The sequence below is a fragment of the Cryptomeria japonica genome, chromosome 5 (genome assembly GCF_030272615.1).
Source record: "Cryptomeria japonica chromosome 5, Sugi_1.0, whole genome shotgun sequence".
NCBI classification, from domain to species: Eukaryota; Viridiplantae; Streptophyta; class Pinopsida; order Cupressales; family Cupressaceae; genus Cryptomeria; species Cryptomeria japonica.
This window is the reverse complement of record NC_081409.1, coordinates 22,059,258-22,081,669: the sequence shown is the minus strand read 5'-3', so window position 1 is coordinate 22,081,669 and position 22,412 is coordinate 22,059,258. Positions and strand designations below refer to the sequence as shown.

General features: G+C 39.8%; 2 protein-coding genes across 3 annotated transcripts in view; both read left to right on the top strand.

Annotated features, from left to right (window-relative positions):
* The window catches only part of LOC131052903 (large ribosomal subunit protein bL19c), an 86,512-nt gene that overhangs the window by 52,341 nt on the left and 11,759 nt on the right, over positions 1 to 22,412 (top strand). For both annotated transcript variants that reach the window (XM_057987543.2, XM_057987544.2), the window contains exons 4-6: positions 3,738 to 4,049; positions 4,207 to 4,293; positions 4,392 to 4,525. In XM_057987543.2, coding sequence (XP_057843526.2) covers positions 3,738 to 4,049; positions 4,207 to 4,293; positions 4,392 to 4,525 — 533 coding nt within the window. The remainder of the gene's footprint in view (positions 1 to 3,737; positions 4,050 to 4,206; positions 4,294 to 4,391; positions 4,526 to 22,412) is intronic.
* Positions 12,792 to 13,842, top strand: LOC131876146 (uncharacterized). Its single transcript, XM_059220944.1, has 2 exons — positions 12,792 to 13,305; positions 13,385 to 13,842. The coding sequence occupies exons 1-2, from the start codon at positions 12,801 to 12,803 to the stop codon at positions 13,825 to 13,827; spliced, it is 948 nt and encodes a 315-aa protein (XP_059076927.1). The 5' UTR covers positions 12,792 to 12,800; the 3' UTR covers positions 13,828 to 13,842.

The window sequence follows — 22,412 nt, the reverse complement described above, 5'->3', positions numbered from 1 at the left end:
CATAACCTGCAAAAACTAACTTTCAATCGTCAGGGCCTGAAATGCTCTGAACTGGACAAGGCTTGGTGAAACTGCAGCAAAAGGTCACAGGATACTAACAAAATCCAAGAAAGTAGGAAAAGAGAGGGTCCCCATTTGCAATGGGGCGATGTGTGGAAAGGGTCACAACAATATCAACAACGGATGCAATCAAGTTGGTGAAGCAATCCACTTGATTCATGACAAGATTGTGGAAGTAGCTCAAATCATTCTGGAAAAGGAGATAGATGCCGGGACACACATAGATATCACTGAGTTGGAAGAAAGGGTGAAAGTCATCTTCCACGGAACTGATGGGTTGATAACGAAGAAGCAACTAGATGACATTCATGCACTCATGGTACTTGTTAGCAAAACAAGAAATTTCGGGCCAGGATGGGAGACTACTTTTATCTCGGCTATTGAAGAATTTAGTTATTTGGAAGATCAACTGAAGAACCTGTCAGCAGCTCTGGTAACTGAAATCGAATGCATAACGACCAGGTTCATTGAATTTGCCAAAAGGGAAAGAGAAAAAGAGAACAAGATTCTAGATGACAATTTTCTATAGTCCTATGTGACAATGATTTTTCTTATTGGAGGATTCCTTATAATTTGTGCCATATGGATGTCACATTCCCATTGGCTAATGTTTTTGATGATGTTTATTTAGATAGGTTTTGATTGTAGTAAACCCTATTTAAGGGTTAGGTGGCGAAATCTTGGCCCTTGATCTTCATTCAATCTTGGCCTTTCGTCATAATTGGGAGCACTATATAAGCCCTACTCATTTTCATTTGTAAGAGATTAGACACTTGAAGAATTGTTGCTATTTTGCTGCTAGATTAATAAAGACATTGAAGTGTGGCGTTTCTATTCAATCCTTGTAGCATTTGCATGGTTATTCATATTCTCAATTCAAGCTTTAAATTTTGTTTAAGTATTTAAGTTGAATAATAGAACGCTACATATGATTCATGGTGAAATTCCTAATCCATACCACTAGCAGTTTGTTGATTGCAAATTTGCCTTGTGTGGTCAACTGGAATTCTTAGATGAGCTTAAGTTCAATTGTTATTCAATCATTGATAAGCATTCAATTAATGGTGTCTATGCTTGGTAATAATTTGAAAATTTACTCAATATCCTTAGAAGATTGCATTAGCCTTTGTGGAGTTGTTCTTATATGTCAAAGCAAAGACTAATAGAGTTTCATTAGAATCGCCCTTCGTCCTTGCATTCTTAGGAGTTATCTAGTACTTTTCAACCCTCAAACTTTTGCATTTTCGTTATCAAACGTCTAGTAGTAATAGGAAGTAAGATAACTATATTGCATATCATTTGAAAAGCATTCCTTGAAGTCAAGACGTCTATCTCTTAAGAAGTACGTAAGGCCCCTTGGATTAATAGTAGTCACATTAACCAATTAGCTTATCCACATGTCATGACCTGACCATGGAAACCTTGGAGTCGTCTTGGTTGATCACATAATTTAGCATCCAAGAGATTTTGATCAAGAGAAGATAGAATACTTTTGGTATTTTATTCTGTGTTTGATTGTGCATAAAAACACATCAACAGTTATGAACTCTGTTATGGGTAGTTATCCAACGAGAAGTCTATAAATATGAGACTCATAGCATTGTAAAGGGTCTTTAAATTTTTTTTGCTAACTTTGCTCAAGGTATTTTTGGAATTGTATAACTCCCCAAAGTGATTTTTTTTTTTGGAAGTGTTTCTTAAATATTGTGTGTTCTATGTTGCTAGCTTATCGTATGTTATAGTTGATAGCAATCTTTGAGATCCCTAAACTAGTTTGTGAGAATAATAGTCAAATTTTAAAGAACCTTTCTTCAAAGCATGCTTCTTTCCTGGTTTCTCGAGATGAATATGTTGAATATTGAGCAAGTTCATTGTTGAGTATCTTATGTATAGGTTTTGATTCTTGCAATGAAGAAAGTTGAATCTCTAGTATTTTGTGAAACTCAGATGGCATTTGTATATCTGTTGTTGGAGGTTTCTTTTTCAAGTTTTTAAGCAATTAGTTTTTAAGTATTTTTCAGTTAAAGTTACTTTCTAGAAATCTCAAATCATATCATACGAGGGAGTGCCCCTCTTGAAAGCAGAGGAAGGTTGCGTTTCATAAGCAATCTATCCAACTGTTGTAATGAATTTGCCACTTTCTATTGGGCAAGTCAAACTACTTTCAAGTAACAGATCCATTTACCAACATAAGTCAAAGGTCTTCTTGAAGTCTATGAAACAACAAAAAGATTGTGGAAGATCGGCATTTAGCCTTCTCAATTTGCGTGTAAAGTTAAACCATCCTGTACAATATTTTTGATAGGAAATTACGCAATTGTAGGCAATTCTTATTGCTTAGATCCTTTGTCTCTTCCCATGACTGCAACTCCGCTTGTGATTGCGAATCAATGAAACCCTTCTGCCATCTTTTCTTTGAACTGGAAAAACACAACTAAACAAAAAAAAGGCACCCTTCCTTTTATGTGTTTAAGCCTCTAACTTTGCAAATTGTTAAGCATTTTATTTAATGCAAACTTGGCCATTTCGGAGATGTGCTCAACAGAGGGATTGGAGAAGCTTTGTCTTGCTTTTGTAGGGCCTCCTAGGGACTTTTCCTGCCTGCTGGTGGCAGGGGGGGGGGCATCTCCTCGGGGCTTGCATATCCTGTAGATGCCCTGCTTTTGAAATGTGATGATTTGGAGGAAGAGGGATGCATCCCTGTGGGACACTCATATAGAGTCTTAAAATTGAAATGATGCTATGAAACTGAAATTATCAAAACTGCAAAAACTCAACTTTGAAACTATTGGAACATATTGAATTGATTATTTTCTGTAGCTGGAAAGAGAACAAAAGTATAATGTTCTTGAAAGTAGAGTTGGCCCAAGTCCAAGGTATTATTTATGCTGCCTTTGAAAAATGCAGCCCAAGCTTTTGCATAAAACTACTTTCACAGAAAATGGTGTACTCTATTACACAAGGATCTTATTTATAATTTTTTCCTCTTTAGGTCTTTTGCAGAACATGCCATACTCTACTACCCAAGGATCTTATTTATAATTTTTTCCTCTTTAGGTCTTTTACATCCTGAATGTGAGATAATTTTTATGGGCCCTTAAATATTGTCTCAAATGGATCCCCATTGATTGAAGTTTACAATTTTAAACATCATAATTTTTACGATATGTGGAAGTCAGGGTGAATGATGGTTCTTTCGTAAAGCCTTCCCAATTCTTGCTTAATGGCCAAAAAGCTTAATAGAAGGATTTAATTTTAGATGTCTTAATTCCTACAATTTTTGGCGGTCAGGGTGAATGGTGTTTGTTTAAAGCCTTACAGGTTCTTGCTTAATAGCCAAGTGCTGAACAATTGGATTTCCTAGAAACTATATGCAACCAAAGAGCATTTTTTTCCAGAATTACAAATTGTATTTATTTGCATACCTTAAGTTTATTACTGCCTTCCAACCATTTCCATTTATAACCCTGGATGAAACTTTAAGGTTTGAATCCTAAGCTTATTATGAAAGGTTGGTTTGATATTATTCATGCTTGGACCATTTTAAAATGCATATGCATTATATAGTTTGTTTGGGAATTTTCTTCTTCTAATTTGTGTTCCTCTATTGTAAATATATTGATTTTATCTAGGTTATTGTTATCTTTGATCAACCACTCTCTCTGTTGCATGCTCAGATTATTACACCACATGCCATGCATGAAGAATCTTTGGACTTGAGGTTGGCATGCAATAATACTATTCAACCATCATCATTTATCCTGATGAAGCAGCAACTTTTTCCTACAACATTTCAGAAATCTTTGATTGCCACTCATATTTCTAGTAGAGGACACTTTAGTACAATGTCTCGAAGACCACCACCTACATCAAAGGTAGAGAATGCCAAAGTTGATGTTGATTTTAAAAGTGATGCCACTGCTGCACAGGAAGTGACTCCTCACATCAAAACTAAAAGGCTTGACAAAACAGCAAGGCACATAATGCAGGTATTCCAAAAATATTGCATCGCTATATGTGGCTGCTCACATAGAGGGGCACAATTATGTCTTTTGCACATTACTCTTTTGTGATTGTAACTTTAAGCATCATAAATAAATTCATTCTTACTTTGGTGTGAGATGTATTGAATATTTTATATTATAGATCTTGGAGAAAGAGGCAGTGCAATCAGTAAAAGCAGAGAGGGTGATTCCAGATATTAAGCCAGGCTATATTATAGAGCTCAAAGTGGTAATTGCTTATGAATCAGATTTTCTTTCATTTTCTCCCTTGGTTTCTTATCCACTCCCTTTTATGCTTGATTAGTGTTTTTAAATCTTCATGAGCAGGAAGTACCTGAGAATAAGCGCAGGGTTTCAACCCTAAAAGGAATAGTTATTGCAAAGCGAAATGCTGGTTTGAGTACAACTTTTAGGATTCGAAGACTAGTAGCTGGCATTGGAGTCGAGTCTGTTTTTCCTCTGTAAGTATATATTTAATCTATTGTTAGCCTTGTTTAAATTGTGTTTCAACTCATTTACTAGTTAAGTGCAAGATGCAACAGCGACTGTTGAATTTGGAAAAACAATGATTATTGAAACAAATAAAATACAGGAAGAAATACAATCATATATTTGTGTTAAAAATATTATAATTTATAATAACTGAAAAGACAAATACATAAGACAAAATCAAAATTGTTAACACCATAAGAGGAATAGGGAATTAACTTAATAGATGCATTTTTGTGAATGTGGTGATCATTCTGATTAAAAAAAATGTAACTTGTATATATTTTCTAAAGGCTCACTCTTTAAAGCTCTTTTTAATAAAAGCATATTATAATATTTTAATTAATTTAAATCTTTTGTTTTATTTGAGTTTTTGTATGGCCAATATAAAAAATTGAATGTGTTAAATATCACTGAAACTTTCATATTTGGTAACCTTGGTGAAGAGCATTGCACATCATGCTGAGTGAACTGCTTGATAAGAAGATTCAAGAATGATCTCTCTACCAAGTGAACTCTCTGTGGATGCTCTGTCCTCTGATCTTGTTTGGAAAACAAAACAGTGTTGAGTGCACCAGGTTTGACACAAGAAATTAATGATCATCTTAGAGGTAGATTAATTGTATTTACATTAACTTTCTAAAGTAGAGTTCAATTTAAAATGATTTTAAAGTAGTTTCTTAGTTTTGGCAAAGTTTTAAGCTATAAACTAGAGATTTTGCTCCAATTTAGATTTGATATTCTTATTCTAGAAAATGAAACTGTATAAAAACCTTCATAATTGATTCATGCAAGCTGAGCATTCATTGAGTACTTATGAGTTGTAATTATCCTTCAAGCAAGTTCTCCTTGTCTTTTTGATATTAGAAGAATTGATTGTGGTTCCTGTAATGTACTGTTAAATGCAAAGTGATTCCACTAATTACTCTCCTGTGATTTAGGAACAGAAAAACAATCAAAACAATAGTGAATGTCTCTAATTCAGATCTGAACAATTAAAATGATAAGAAGATTTCACACACTGCGGTATATCTAGATTTGCAAAACAGAAATCTCAGATATATAATCAGAACTGGATTTCAATATTCTGGCAAAGAATTCACCATTACAAAACCATGGATGATTGTAATCTGTCCTAGTGTTTGTGTGATAGTAGTCTGCTTACAGATCTGAGCATCTCTTTAAACAATGAATGTACTAATCCACCTGTTATCACAAAAGCTTGCACCCTTGCTGAGCTATCAACTCAGCAACCTTGTGAAACATGGAAACAACCCCGAAGTGTGGGACCTTGCGCAAGGGGGTTGAATCTCCGGAGAAGGCCGGCTTCCTTCTCAATCCAAGTGCAGGTGTTGAACCAACTCAACGCTTCAAATCTTCTAAACCTATCCTAACAACTTGCAGAGGAAAAGGGAAGAGAGAAATGCTTAAAATGAAAGGAGGTGATGCACCAAGATAAGAGATGTTTCTCTCCCCACCCGAAATGGCACAAAAAATCAACTGAAATACCCAAGAGATGCACAAACTTCAGTTGCATGAATGACCTTAACGCACGTATGGAGGTTAGGACTTGCTGAATGTCAAGAGGGGAGAAGGCTTCCCTCAAGTCACATCCAGAAACAGGTTAACACAACATATATGTGAAAGAAAGCCACATACACTTATGATGAAGGTAAGAACACATATACAACATGCATAAGTTGAAGTAAGGCAAGAATGATGATTTCAATTCATTATAAGGCGAATGGCCAAAGTTATAGTTGTCAAAAATATATAAGTCTTTAAGAGAAGTGAAAGAGCATAGAATAGCTCAAGCCAACAGGGAGAGAACCCTTTACAATGAGGCATAACAACCTTACATAGAAAACTGGTCGCGAGAGTTGTTGGAGCATTAATAGCCTTGAGTGTTGATCATGCCATCTGGAAGTATTGCAAGCTGGAAGGAAGTTGGGAAGACTTGTGACGTTTTCACACATCGCCCCATTGCAAATGGGGACCCCCTATTTTTTAGGCCCTCCCGGTCTTTTGGCTTGCGTTTTTGGGGTCTTTTCGCAGCAATCTCGTTAGTTTCTCCGCTTTGCAGGTGTTCGAGGGTCATTTGGAGTTAATCTGCTTTTCGTTTGAGCGAGTTTGATGAAGTCTAGGGCTTGTTTTGTCCTTTTTAGGGTTTCTGCCTTTTGTCCTAGATTTTAGGGGTTTCTATTAGGGTTTTGGAAAAATTGAACATACGAATGGAACCAGGACCCTTCAAGGAACCTCTCAGTAAAATTTGAGCCAAAACGGATCAAGTTCCTATTTTTTAGGGATTTTATTGAGTCCCGGAATGTCGTCGTTTTGCCAAAAATCAAACTTACTATTTTTAGTAAGTTTTTTTATTTATAGTAAGTCATTCCTGTATCTTGTCTAGGGGTCTAACGTTGACACTTTGAAGTTTTCTATTTTTGGAAAGTTTTTTGACAGGACCATTCGGGCAAGGTGATAAAGATCAGGCATTTGCAACTATTACTAATTCCGGAAAGTCAGAAAGCAGACAGAGAAAGCCAGAAGATGGTTGAGTGCTGGAAGCCCACTCCTGAAATGGAAAGCTGGGGAAAATTCTCTAAGTCTGGAAAAATCATCCCAAATGCTTACATGGCGTTAGAATGAAGGAGGCATGGAGGATTCACAGAATCACTGAATCCTCCACCAAGTCAAAATTCCGCCCAAGATGAAGGACATGCACCAAAATCAAGGAGCCATGGAGGATTCACAAATTCACTGAATCCTCCACCAAGGCAAAATTCTGCCCCAGGCCACAACTGGGTGCCAAAATGAAGGAGGCATGGAGGTTTCACAAATTTCATTTAATCCTCCACCAAGTCAAAATTCCGCCCTACTCTCCAGCTGGGCACCAAAATGAAGGAGGCATGGAGGATTCACAAATTTCATTGAATCCTCCACCAAGTCAAAATTCCGCTCAAGATGAAGGACATGCGCCAAAATGAAGGAGGCATGGAGGATTCACAAATTTCATTGAATCCTCCACCAAGTCAAAATTCCACCCAAGATGAAGGACAGGCGCCAAAATGGAGGCATGGAGGATTCACAAATTTGATGAAATTCCCTCTCCAGTGAAAATCCACGCCTAGGATTGAAAATTCAGAAAATCTTCTAAGGTATGGAAAGTCAAAGGGTCAAGGAGGAATCAAAAGAAAAAATCCCCTTTGGCAAATTTTTCAAATTTCTATTTTTAGACACCGAATCTTGTCAGAATGTGGAAAATTTTATAGATTCGGAATCATGGTGAATTCTCTCTCTCTTGGACCGGATCCTAAATTTTAGGAAATTTCCAAAAAATTAGATGTGAAAATTGGTCGAAAAGCCAAAGAGCACAAAAATTCCCTCAGGGAAGAATTGCGACCAAGAAGAAGAAATTCCAAGAAAGGTGATAATTTGGCTAAGTAATGGAAATCCCTTCCTTCATGACATAGTTCTTGGAAATCATGAAAATTGGCTAAGGCATGAAGAATTTCCTTCCTTAGGGGTAAGGAACAAATTTCTTTTCAAAGGAGAATTCCTTCACAACATGAATTCCACGTCGGGATGAATTGAAGGTGGAAAAATAATTTCTTGGCAAGGAAGGAATTAGGGATGAACTGAATGAGAAATTTCCCCCAGGAAAAGTTTCTAAAAATCCATTCTCGGGCATCGAATCACATCCAAATTTCAAAAATTTTATAGATTTGGATTCGTAGGAGATTTTTCTCTCTCCTAGACCGTGAAACCTTAATTTGGAAATTTTCCTGAAAAATAGGGAATGTGCAGAATTGATGAAAAGCCTTCTTCAAGCAAGGAAAGTTGAAGAGACTTCAAGAAAACTCTTCCTGAATCAAATTTTCTCTCTTCAACAATTTGAGATGTGTAGGAGCGGATATACGACGACAGGGTCCACTTGCATAGCAAGGATCTATTGAACGCATGGCAGTATGGTGGCGCATTCATTGCTGAAATATTTGACCAAATGGCGACCCGATCATTGCATGTTGAATTTATGGCAGATTCTTTTTGCATGCAGCCACCGCATGTGGAAATGATGGAGCATTTATGACATAATGGGGTGATTTTTGCATGGATGAATTTTCAACGCATGTTGGGCGAATTTGAAAGAGGTGGTGCATTTAATGCGCAATGGATGCTATTTTGGGTACTTTTGAATTAATTGTATATGGGCTTGATGGGTTATTAATTGGAGATTCCCACCTTTTTGCATCTTGAGTGGAGAATCTTTTAGGGAAACCCTAATTAGGGTTTGCATGTAATCATGGCCTGAGACCTATATAAAGGGGTGACCCCCCCCCCCATTGGAAAGGGGGAGACTTGTATAAATTGTTGCAATAAGTTTTGAGATATTAATAGTGAAACATTGTTCTTTGATGGTGTCCACTTAAATTATTTTTTCAAAGATTGCATGGTTTCACCTTCCTCACTTAGATTAGTGTGTAGGGGAAAAAGCGAGACTAGGTTAATCATGCCCTAATCCTACCTTTTGACACACATTACGGAATACGAAAGAGCCTAGAGATATCGCACGATTGGCTACTTCTTTTGGTGAAAGAGAGAGCCACGGGATATCTATTAGGATTTCTATTCCCTTGTTGAAATTGTAAAATCAAGTAATGCAAGTTCAAACCCTAATCCCAAAATGCAAGTATAAACTAATAACAAGATTGCAGAATTGAGATTAAACAATGAACAACTGTAAATACAAGGATGAAATAAGAATGTAGATATGTACCCGGAGTCAATATCGGACTGAAAATGTTCGGGACGGGAGCGCGGGCGCCACTGTCCTGAAAACTGCACCGGAAACCACTGTTCTGCACCCTGAAACACTGTCTGGAAACTGTCTGAAAGCTGTCTGTCCAGAGGACCAGGGCGCCCAGTGCCTCTGTCCCAGGGACCAGGGCGCCCAGCGCCCCTGTCCTGGCAGGACCAGGGCGCCCAGCGCCCCTGTCCCAGTCTTCTGCTCTGCAACTTCACACAGAGTGTTGTCTCGACCTTCTCTCTCTGGATCTGTATCCCGCGGCGTCGTCCGAATCCCGAAACCTGCAATAATATCTGAAAAGGGGGAGGGGCGGCTATATAGGGTTTTGCCTTAGTCAAACCCCCGCTTCGGTGATTTCCACCTCCACGAATAGCCAAGTTGTTTTGTAAAATGTATTGTGTGTGCAGACCTAGTGTGTGTGCAAGGTCCAAAAATGCAAGAAAGCAAACTAGAGCAACCTAGAAAGTAAACCCTAATTGCTTGTAAATGATAGTGTAAATGCTTTAAATCAAGATGCAATGTGATCTAAAGCATGAATAAATGATGTATTAAAGCTTATGTAAAGACATGAAAACAACATGAAATCATACCCAACCCTCAAGGGAGGAGTACAAGCCAATCTTCAGTCGGTAATCTCCTATTGTTCTTCAATGTCTTCCAAGCCCTAAGTGGATGAATGAATTTGATAGATGCTTGATAGAAGGATGTTGTAAGATGTTGAAGTCTTCAAAGATCTGCCCTTTCGCTGCATATGAAGTTCCTGGAAAACAAAAATCGGGATCCCTTCAAATGAGGAAAGAGAGCTTTTATGTATGAAACCCTAGGTCGTAAATTCGTATTTTGGCCGACCTAGAGATTGAATATCCCGCCAATTTCTTGGGGTTAAGCTTTATTTTATGATTGGATCGCGCTCCTAAAATTTCGGGAAAAATGTCCGGGACCATGTTGCACTCCGGGCGCCACGGTCCCGACAACTTTTCACCAAATTTTCAGGGCCGTCGGATATGATGATTTTAGAGAGAATCCCGAAGTTACAGGTGATTTCGAGAGGTTTTGACCCCGAAACCAAGCCCCCAAGTTCGAAATAGGACTTAATTAGGGTTTTTGATTAAGTGGTGTATTGGAGGAATAAAATGCGAAGGGCGCGCTTTAGTGAAAAGGGCCCAATTTTATGATGTAGAGAATGATGAAATAGGACCTTAGACCTAATTAATTTGATTAATTAAGTGCTTAAGGAGAAATGCAATGCAGAATGTAAAATGCACTAAGGCGGGTGCTAAACTAGGTGTGAAATTGTACCACCCTAGCAAGTGCGTACAATTTACGACGCTACATTTAGCCCCCACTTTAGCGGTCATATGAGTACTACGTGCATATGCAAGCTAAAGTACAGAAAAGTAAACATTATTTGAAAAAGGATATATCCATAAGTTGTCGGACGAAGCCCCCAGCGGTATCTGCAGTACACAATTAGGAACCGCACCCTACAAAACACACGTTAGATCACAAAATCACCTAATGCTTACTAGGGAAAGTGATGAAATCTGTGAGTAGCTATATGCCCCCCCCTGTTTTGACTTGCTTATTAGGGAGGTGAAACAGGGTAGCATGTTTACTTGCGACAAATTGTGTAAGAGAGTATTGATGAGGGGTGTTCACTAAATAGGCTTCATCAGAGCACTTTTTGGAACATCCCGAGAGTAGGGGAAGGAAAATACGATTCCAACGCAACAAACGGTTCGAAAATCGCATCTCCCAAACTCAAGTTATGATAAAATGAATGACAGAGGAGAATTAGGGTTTCAAAAAGTAAGAATAAGCAAACGAGAGTATATACCTCGAAAGTGACACTTGTATTCGTCACATTGTTGATTTCAGAATACTATTCAGTGCAGCGGAGCCCACATAGCCATCATCATGCCTTCACGACGACCGGAGCGTCCCACGAGGATCGAGATCCTGCGCCAGGCCGTGGTCGATGACGAGCCACTGGACGAGGTGAGTTGACTGAACGTTTGACTTTTGATTTTTCGCATGTTTGACTTTTTTGTGATCGTATGCGGGCCTTGAAGGCTGACCGGGGCCCACCCAGGGCGCCATGGTCCCTGTGGGGCGCCCTGGTCCCCCCAGGGCGCCATGGTCCCTGACAGGGGCGCCATGGTCCCTGACAGGGCGCCATGGTCCCCTCAGGGCGCCATGGTCCCTAATCAGGGCCTGGCGAGGGGTTACAAGGCTAGCATACAATGTACGACAGTTTGCATTAGCGTTTTTGATGATCGAGTACTGATTACAGTCATGTTTTGATGTTGCAGGGTCTCCCGTACATGAGAGAGCATACAGCGGGACATATTCTTCGCACTTTGCGAGATCAGATTCCGCGGCTGACTCAGTCAGAGAGAGACACACTATCGATTGTGGGATTGTGGTCTGTGATTCTCATGCCGGCCATTCGATTTCATCCTGCGATGCTGATGGCCTTGATGGAGCGATGGGATCCTGACACATGCACTTTTCACCTTCCAGTAGGAGAGTTGACGGTCACACTCGAGGATGTATACCGTATACTTCGTCTTCCTATCAGAGGAGCGACAGTTACATACGCGATCAATCGATCAGCGGAGGATCATCAGAGAGAGCAGGTGTATTGCATAGGGAGAGTCATGCCGAGCGAGACGAGAGGTCGCATCATGGTCAGCTGGCTCTTACATCCTACAGGGGAGGTACCCCTTCTGAGACGCCTTATGATAGCCATCATAGCACTAGCCGTCTGCCCTAATGGGCGAGGGACACACATGCATGGGGGTCTCACATGGTGTATCAGAGCGATGGAGAGACACAGGAGAGTGTATGCTTGGGGTCGGAGTATGCTTGCGCATCTCTATCACGACCTTGAGGAGTATGTATTCGGACAGGGGTTCAGTTTGATGACATGCACACTTCTGCAGGTGTGGATTTTAGAGCACTTCACATGCACCAGGCCCGTCGGCTTTCCGCTGAGTACAGCGAGCGAGCGACCTAGGGTGTTCGCTTATCCACTTACCAGCGAGTGGAGATTTGGAGATTTGTTATATTGGAGAGTGATTTTTGACAGACTGACAGCCGAGGTGATAGTGTGGAGACCTTACCTACAGATGCACAGATGGGATGGTATGGAGAGACAGTTAGCGTGCCTACAGAGGAATCGCCTACTGCGAGGACGATATGCACACATCATAGTCCCTTTCTACTTCGACCGAGTACGGAGGTAGTTCGGGCTAGAGCAGTGTGTTCCAGCCGATGTGCCCATCTATACTCGACACTCACGGGTCCTTCCCAGACCTAGAGTAGTAGCGAGGCCGACGGTAGATGACATTGAGACTACAGACTTAGAGGGATCCGATCAGGATGTAGTCACTGACTACTCTGCAGAGCCTGGAGCACAGCGCAGGTACGTCTCATGGTTTATGAGATCATATCCAGGTCCTATCTTTTCACCAGATCATCCGACAGGCTATCCAGGCCCATGGAGACATGGAGACCAAGACGAGGACCAGGGATCCAGGTCAGAGGAGCCAGAGGAGGGAGAGGATCATGAGGAGGCGGGAGATCCTGATCCACCTACAGGCGATCAGTCCAGTGTCGAGGAGGAGGAGGAGGAGGATACAGATAGAGAGGAGGATGAGGGAGATGCAGGTGATGATGCGGATGAGGATGAGGATGACGAGGAGGAGGATAGAGATGATGAGGAGGAATCGGATGCAGCTCCCCACCATTCAGGAGACGATACCATAGCTCTGGATCCACCTCTTATTCCCCAACAGGGGGAACATGAGGCGATACGGAGACCTATTCCTAGTACCGTCCAGCCTACACCCATCGTGCATAGATTATTCGAGCGAGGGGAGCCTAGCGGTGCCCAGGCACAGATAGTACCATATCATGATCCCTACTGGCGTGAGGGAGATCCAGGTATAGTAATTTTATATTGATTGATTAATGTTTTGATGATATAGAATGGTACTAACAAAAATCTATTCTACTACCACAGCTAATGTGCAGGAATGGCGTTCCCTGATTCAGCAGGCAATGACAGATATTTCCATGATAGCACAGATCCCCAGTTCCTCACAGATTGCCTATAGGCCTCAGGGGAATGCGGGTCGGCATGAGGACTTGTTTTCCCCATTCCGAGTACAGGTAGATATATGGAGGGAGAGAGAGAGAGTCCTATCAGAGGATGTCCAGCGGGCGCGGCAGAGAGAGAGAGTCCTATCAGAGGACCTCCAACAGGCGCGACGAGATCTAGTAGCAGCTCAGGCCGAGGCTACCACCTATCACGCGATCCTTATGGATAGGGATCGTAGGAGTTCCTCTCGGAGTCACTCACGGTCTGTATCGCGCTACACACCCATGGGTCCACCTTCACGGCCAGATCAGGAGGGAGTGTCCAGTCGACACTCTCCAGCCACTAGCCCTAGGGATAGGAGATGATTTTATGATGTAAAAGAGAGGTCACATTTTGGATATACAGTGACCTGTTTTTGTATACGATCCACATATATATATGTATATATACATGCTTCTCTTTGTCTCAAATGTGTTATCTTTAATGCTTAAAACAATGTATATTTTGTTTTGATTAAATCTAATTCATTTGGTAAATGTACATGTATGTTCAGAATTGAATTTCCATGTGATTGATTTCTCAATGCCCCATGATTAAATTGATACATGTGTGACTTAATTAAATATTTAATCAAGTACTACATTGATGATAGGGAAGACATATGCATTAAGTCTAAGAATCATATAACTAATGTGATTTAATTCTGAATTTAAACACAACATGTTACGATTCTACTTAACACATAAAGACACTGTATAATATGCTAGCATAATAGGAATGTAAATCTTTTACAATTTACATGAATGAATTCAAGACAAACTATAAACTAAGAAGACACGCTTGTCAGGAACGAAGCAATATAGATTAAACAACATAACATTTAATTCTATTTTGCTTTAATTAAGAGATACTAACATATTATCCAATGTTGAAGAATTGAAAAAAAGAAGATAGATGAAGAATGAAGAATTAAGCATAATATCTACGCAAGTGCATAGCATTAATAGGTTCTTTAAGAGGCGTACCGTCTACATCCGCTATTTTGTAAGCACCTGATCCATAATCCTCAATAACAATATATGGTCCAAGCCAATTAGGACTAAATTTTCCCTTTTCTGCAGGTAAGGCATTCACATTGCTCTGATTCTCATAAAGGACTAAGTCGCCTACTGAGAAGGAACGTTGAATGACCTTATCATTATAGCTTCGTTGTAGAGTTTTGTGATACGCTTGAATATGCTCAAGAGCGTTTATGCGCTGTTCATCAAGCATCTCAAGCTGTTGAAGTCGTTGTTCTCTATAAGAGTCATCATCTACTATACCTTTGAGAGAAACCCTAAGTGATGGAATCTCTAATTCTAAGGGCATAATAGCATCAGCACCATAAACAAGATTATAAGGAGTAGTTCCCGTAGCAATTCGTACACTCGTTCGGTAAGCCCAAAGAGCATAGATCAGCTGGTTACTCCAATCCTTACCATGCTTGTTCACGGTTTTGCGCAGAATTTGTTCAATTATCTTATTGGATGATTCGGCTTGGCCATTTGATTGAGGATAGTATGGTGTAGAAAATCGATGTTTGATATGATACTTCTCGAGGAATTTCTTCACGTCCTTGTTTTTAAATGATGTCCCATTATCTGAGATTATAGTGGAAGGTATCCCGAATCGAGAAACAATGTTTTCTAGAAGAAATTGACAAATCACTTCAGCAGTAGTAGAGCGAAGGGGAATAGTTTCTACCCACTTCGTAAAGTAATCTGTTGCGGTTATAATGAAGGTGTGTCCTTGAGATGAAGGAGGAGAGATTTTTCCAATAAGATCCAAACCCCATGCGGAGAAAGGCCAAGAAGCTACTTGAGAACGGAGTTCTTGGGTAGGAGCATGAATCAGATTATTGTGTTGTTGACATTGATGACATTTTTTAACAAATGAAAAGGAATCCTTCTGCATAGTTTGCCAATAGTATCCCATACGAAGCAATCTATGAACCAAGGATTTGCCCCCAAAATGCCCCCCACAGGCACCTGAATGTGCCTCTTCAAGAGCAACAGGGATTTCCGACTTGTTAAGACAACGAAGGAGAAGACCATCATAACCCCTCCGGTATAGGACATTAGAAAGAATGATATACCTAGCAGACAGCTTGCGGATTCTAGCCCTAGTGTTCCTATTAGCGGAATCAGGAAAGGTACCATCAGTCAAATATCTTACGATATGCGAGTACCATTCGTCTGAGTCTACAAAGTCACAACATGTTACCAGGCTAGAATCATCTACAATAGCTGGAGAAATAAGGTTGTGTATAACGAATTTAAGATCGACCACAGGGTCCTCTAAAGATACCAGAGAAGCCACACATGCCATTGCATCCGCATGTCGATTATCTTTTCGAGGAACAGGTTCCATGGTATAAGAATCAAATTTCTGTAATAAAGAGATGGCAAGATCTTTATATTGTGATAATTTGTCTTGTTTTGCTTGATATATTCCTGTTACTTGTCTTATAATCAATTGCGAATCTCCATAGATATGTATGTGTTTTATGTTCAGAGCTAAGGCTGCTTTTATTCCCGCTATAAGAGCCTCATACTCAGCAATGTTATTGGTACACAGGAAATTTAGACGATAGGATAAGGGAATGGGTTTCTTTGTAGGAGAAATCAGAACAACCCCTGCCCCCGATCCCGTACAACACTTAGAGCCATCAAAGTATAACTCCCAAGTTTCATCTTTCTCTATAGAAAGAATGAAGTCGTCAGGAAAGGACTCAGGGTTAGGGAAGGAGAAAGGTGAAGGGGCCTCAACTAAGTGATCGGTCAACGCTTGTCCTTTAATTGCTCTTTGTGAAACAAATTTAAGGTCAAATTCAGTTAACATCATAACCCACTTAGCTAGACGTCCTGATAAATCAGTTTTAGAGAAAAGATGCTTCAAAGGATCAAACTTTACCATGACATGGACTTCTGAATTCAAAAGATAATGTCTCAATTTCTGAGTCGCAAATACCAAGGCCAAGCATTGTCTTTCTATCGCAGAATATCGGGTCTCATAATCAAGTAATGTACGACTTATGTAATAAACCGGACATTCCTTACCATCCTTATCATGTTGTGCCAACAATGCTGCGAGAGCATGAGAGGAAGCAGCTGTATACAGAAGGAAGGGTTTAGAAGGTTCGGCAGGTTGAAGAATAGGAGGACTAGCCAAATACACTTTTAAACCTTCAAATGCTTGCTGACAATCCTCATTCCATTGAAAAGTGATATCCTTTTTAAGAAGTTGAGTAAAAGGAAAGGTACGATCCGCAAGCTGAGACACGAACCTACGAATAGCTTGAATCTTTCCTTGTAAGCTTTTAAGTTGAGACACATTTCTAGGAGGTGGCATGTTGACAATAGCATCTATTTTCTTAGTATCCACCTCAATCCCATGATGCGAAACTATGAACCCTAATAGTTTTCCACTATCCACACCAAAAACACATTTTCGGGGATTCAAGCGCATGTGATATTTACAAATTCTTTCAAAGATTTGACGAAGGACTTTAACATGATCCATGCGAAGAAAGGATTTGGCCAAAATATCATCAACATAATCCTCTAAAATCTTATGCATATAATCATGAAAGATAAGGGTCATCGCTCGTTGATAAGTTGCACCGGCATTTTTAGGTCCAAAAGGCATCATTATCCAACAAAACGTACCCCAAGGAGTAGTGAAAGCAGTTTTGAATTGATGTTGAGGGTTAATAAAAATTTGATTGTAACCTGAAAAACCATCCATGAAGGATAACAAGGCATGTCCTGCCGTAGAATCAACTATCATGTCAATGTTTGGAAGAGGGAAATCATCTTTCAAGGAAGCTTTATTCAAATCTCGAAAGTCAGTACACATTCTTATTTTGTTATCTGGTTTAGCCACAGCGACAATATTTGAAATCCATGGGGAATAGTCAATAGGGCGGATAAATCCAGCCTCCAATAATTTTTCAATCTCAGCCTTAACAAGCAGAGCCACCTTAGGATTCATTTTTCGAATCTTTTGTTTCATGGGCTTAGCATCAGGAACTAAGACAATATTATGAGTAACAATCTTAGGATCTATACCAGGCATGTCAGAATATGTCCAAGCAAAGATCTCAGGGAATTCATGCAATAGTTCTTCATATTGTTTCTATTCCTCTTCATCCAAACACTTTCCAATTTTAATAACTTTCTCTTTATTGCAAAGGTCTATCTTAACATCAGTGGTATCACTTATGAGAAGATTACTTTGTTGAGGAGTGTCCTTTAACTGAGGGAATTCTTTCACAATCTCATCATTATCAATCTCTTTTCCAAAATAGGCTTCAGTGTTCAAACAATAAGGGAGTCCCCTATTGTAATGATAACGAGGAAGAGTGTCATAGGCTCCCAAGAACTCAGCTAAAGCATCATCGGTAGGGAAGATATCCAAAGCACAGTCACCCGAAGGATCCCCATCAATATACTCAGGGTGCTGCATTGATAGAGATGTAGAAATAGCATTAACACTAATGCATGGTCTTTTAAAAGCTTTAGTACGTCTGCAGGGATTATAGCCAAGTCCAAAGGCATAATTGTGAAAATTAGTCTCTAGAGGAACTCTTATCCCTTGTTCATGAGCACCACAACCTTTTCCATGATACCCATGCTTAGCAAAAATGCGAAAACCACGACCATAACGATCAGCCATTTCAGGAAGAGAAGGTGGTTTTTCATAAGACAAAGAATCAAACTCTTCATAATTATAGATGTGAGGAGAAGAAGTTTGAGAAGCGGCCACAAAATTATTACTCATAGATTCAGGTAAGGTTGATTGATTTTTAACTTCTTTCTTTTCAACTTTATGATTTTCAGCTTCTTCCTTCTTTTCAATTTTAATTTCTCTAGAAGGAACCTTATATTCACCTACAAAGGTAGGGTTAAAATCAAGAGATCCCCAATCATCCTCTGCGAGAACCTTCTCAGGATCAAAATCCTTTTTATGTGTAGTTTCAAGTCGAGAAGGATCCTCTTCAGGAGCTCCAGACTCATCCAAAGAATTCCGATCATCGGAGAGCGAGGATTCATCGATAGGTTTCTTGTTTAAAGAGTCATCACTAGACGAGGATGGCTTAGAAGAACTCCCTTTGGAAGTAGATGTTTGTAGACAAGCTTGAAAATTAGTATCACCCATCAAAGTGTATGTCTTATTGTTATAAACGAATTTAACTTGTCTATGCAATGTAGAGGGGACAGCTTGCATGCTGTGAATCCAAGGCCTCCCTAATAACAAGTTATACGTTAAATTTCCTGGCATAACATGGATAGGAGTAGGCAAAGTAACAGGTCCTACTGTGAGAGGTAAGGTGATGATACCTAATGAAGTCTTAGCCACATTGTCAAAGCCACGAATGGGACGAGAGTCAGGCTCCATAAGAGACGTATCCACATTCATCTTATGCAATAAATTAATGCTACACACATTAAGGCCAGAGCCATTATCTACTAGTGTTCGTCTTATAGCAGTGTCTTTCATGATAACCACAATCATCAAGGGATCATATTGTTGTTGAATTTCACTAGTAGGCAACTCATCTTGGGTAAACACAATTTGAGCTTTAGGATTCATCACAGAGTTAACAAAAGATGCTATATTACTAGATGTATTCGGTGGAGGAACATTCAAATCTTTCAAGGCATCTTGTAACATTCCATGATAAGCGGAAGAAGTTTGAATCAAATCCCAAAGGGATATCTTAGCAGGGGTAGCTTTAAGTTGTTCTATGAGATCATATTCCTTACCCATAACTTGCGAAATACGGGGAGCTTGAGGAAGAATTGGTTGAGGATTAGGAAGGGAAACTGGAATAACAGGAGGAGGATTAGGTTGCCTATTATTTCTAGTATGATAAGTATGGGCAACCGCATGATAACTCTCTCTAGTTATTTGTTTAGCATAACTGTAAGGACTTACAGGTTTTCTTCCTTGCACGGTGATGATTGGTTTATTCGGGGTACGAAAGGAATCATGATCATACCTTCCTTGGACAGTAAGGAGAGGTGATTTAAGAACTTGAAAGGTGGGAGAAGGATAAGCACCTTGGACTTCAAAGAGAGGCTTATTATGTTCATTCAAGTTTATCATGTTAACCAATTTAGAGGCCTTGTTCGATAAAGCCACAAAGTCATCAAGAGCATCATCCAACAAAGCATGATCATATCGGTTGAAAGGTTTGTCATTTGATTCAAAAGGAGACATCTCCTCATAGAGGGGATTATTGAAAACAACCATGTTACTAGATTCAGGGGAAGAGTTGATAGGAAAGTATCCTTGAGAGGAATCATTCGACTTATCTTTCTCATCACACCTAAATGGCATAGTAACAAGGTTTATGAGTTTTTGGTAAAATGAAGGTTTGGCATCTTTAGGGTTTAAAAACTCATCTAAAGCTTCATCTAATTCATCTTGGCTATACTCATAATAATCATCAAAAGCATGAACATTTTGCAAATAAAAATCTGACATTTTGAAAAGATTGCATAAAATTTAAACACACAATGCAAAGAAACACACTTTTTTTTTTTTTTTTCTTTTTTTTTTTAATGAAAATGAAATGAAAACACACTAAATTTAGATCTAGATCTAACAAATGTAATGCAAGAGGAAGAAATGATAGATTCACGTCGGGTTCACCAAAATGTGTAGGGGAAAAAGTGAGACTAGGTTAATCATGCCCTAATCCTACCTTTTGACACACATTACGGAATACGAAAGAGCCTAGAGATATCGCACGATTGGCTACTTCTTTTGGTGAAAGAGAGAGCCACGGGATATCTATTAGGATTTCTATTCCCTTGTTGAAATTGTAAAATCAAGTAATGCAAGTTCAAACCCTAATCCCAAAATGCAAGTATAAACTAATAACAAGATTGCAGAATTGAGATTAAACAATGAACAGTTGTAAATACAAGGATGAAATAAGAATGTAGATATGTACCCGGAGTCAATATCGGACTGAAAATGTTCGGGACGGGAGCGCGGGTGCCACTGTCCTGAAAACTGCACCGGAAACCACTGTTCTGCACCCTGAAACACTGTCTGGAAACTGTCTGAAAGCTGTCTGTCCGGAGGACCAGGGCGCCCAGTGCCTCTGTCCCAGGGACCAGGGCGCCCAGCGCCCCTGTCCCAATCTTCTGCTCTGCAACTTCACACAGAGTGCTGTCTCGACCTTCTCTCTCCGGATCTGTATCCCGCGGCGTCGTCCGAATCCCGAAACCTGCAATAATATCTGAAAAGGGGGAGGGGCGGCTATATAGGGTTTTGCCTTAGTCAAACCCCCGCTTCGGTGATTTCCACCTCCACGAATAGCCAAGTTGTTTTGTAAAATGTATTGTGTGTGCAGACCTAGTGTGTGTGCAAGGTCCAAAAATGCAAGAAAGCAAACTAGAGCAACCTAGAAAGTAAACCCTAATTGCTTGTAAATGATAGTGTAAATGCTTTAAATCAAGATGCAATGTGATCTAAAGCATGAATAAATGATGTATTAAAGCTTATGTAAAGACATGAAAACAACATGAAATCATACCCAACCCTCAAGGGAGGAGTACAAGCCAATCTTCAGTCGGTAATCTCCTATTGTTCTTCAATGTCTTCCAAGCCCTAAGTGGATGAATGAATTTGATAGATGCTTGATAGAAGGATGTTGTAAGATGTTGAAGTCTTCAAAGATCTGCCCTTTCGCTGCATATGAAGTTCCTGGAAAACAAAAATCGGGATCCCTTCAAATGAGGAAAGAGAGCTTTTATGTATGAAACCCTAGGTCGTAAATTCGTATTTTGGCCGACCTAGAGATTGAATATCCCGCCAATTTCTTGGGGTTAAGCTTTATTTTATGATTGGATCGCGCTCCTAAAATTTCGGGAAAAATGTTCGGGACCATGTTGCACTCCGGGCGCCACGGTCCCGACAACTTTTCACCAAATTTTCAGGGCCGTCGGATATGATGATTTTAGAGAGAATCCCGAAGTTACAGGTGATTTCGAGATGTTTTGACCCCGAAACCAAGCCCCCAAGTTCGAAATAGGACTTAATTAGGGTTTTTGATTAAGTGGTGTATTGGAGGAATAAAATGCGAAGGGCGCGCTTTAGTGAAAAGGGCCCAATTTTATGATGTAGAGAATGATGAAATAGGACCTTAGACCTAATTAATTTGATTAATTAAGTGCTTAAGGAGAAATGCAATGCAGAATGTAAAATGCACTAAGGCGGGTGCTAAACTAGGTGTGAAATTGTACCACCCTAGCAAGTGCGTACAATTTACGACTCTACAATTAGAAATAGTAAAGTGCCTTGATTTCAATGGAGAATGTAATGGTGTCTGATGAATTTCCATGGTTCATATTTTTTGCATCTTGTTGATTGTAAGTTGTAGTGTAAAGTTAGTTTGAGCCCTCTAAATTTGTGCTAAGTTCGATTGTGGATAGTTGTTTGGATTGCGCCATTTTTGGGTATTCAAATGTACTTTCTCGATTTGAAAATCCTCTAGCATCCCCAGAAGATTGCATCGGTTCTTGTGGAGTTGTAGTTGATCTTGGCGAAGCAGAGCTTGGTTTATTTGGAATTTGTCCACCAGAGCACTATTCATTGTTATCACTGCCCTTAGGAGTAGATTTAGATCTTTCTGAACCCTTTCCTTTTTACTTTCAGTTCATTTTAGTCCGTTCGAAGCAACAACATTGCCAAATTGCTATATTTGATGATGGAGTTCCAGCCACAACAAAGAAGTGAAAGAATGACGCAAACGTAAGGCCCCTTGGATTACCAGCAATCACATCAACCGAGTCACGCCCATAGCATAAAGGAACCTTGGAGTCGATTGTTTGAACTTCTTGCAATCTTAGCATGCAATCGCACTTTGATCAAGAGAGAGTGAAGTGACCATTAG

What these genes read in the sequence shown, in the direction of transcription:
- LOC131876146 (XM_059220944.1), top strand. Translation starts at nt 12,801, where the DNA reads ATGAGATCATATCCAGGTCCTATCTTTTCACCAGATCATCCGACAGGC. An exon ending in CTGGCGTGAGGGAGATCCAG is followed by an intron (nt 13,306 to 13,384) that starts GTATAGTAATTT and finishes CTACTACCACAG; the next exon opens with CTAATGTGCAGGAATGGCGT.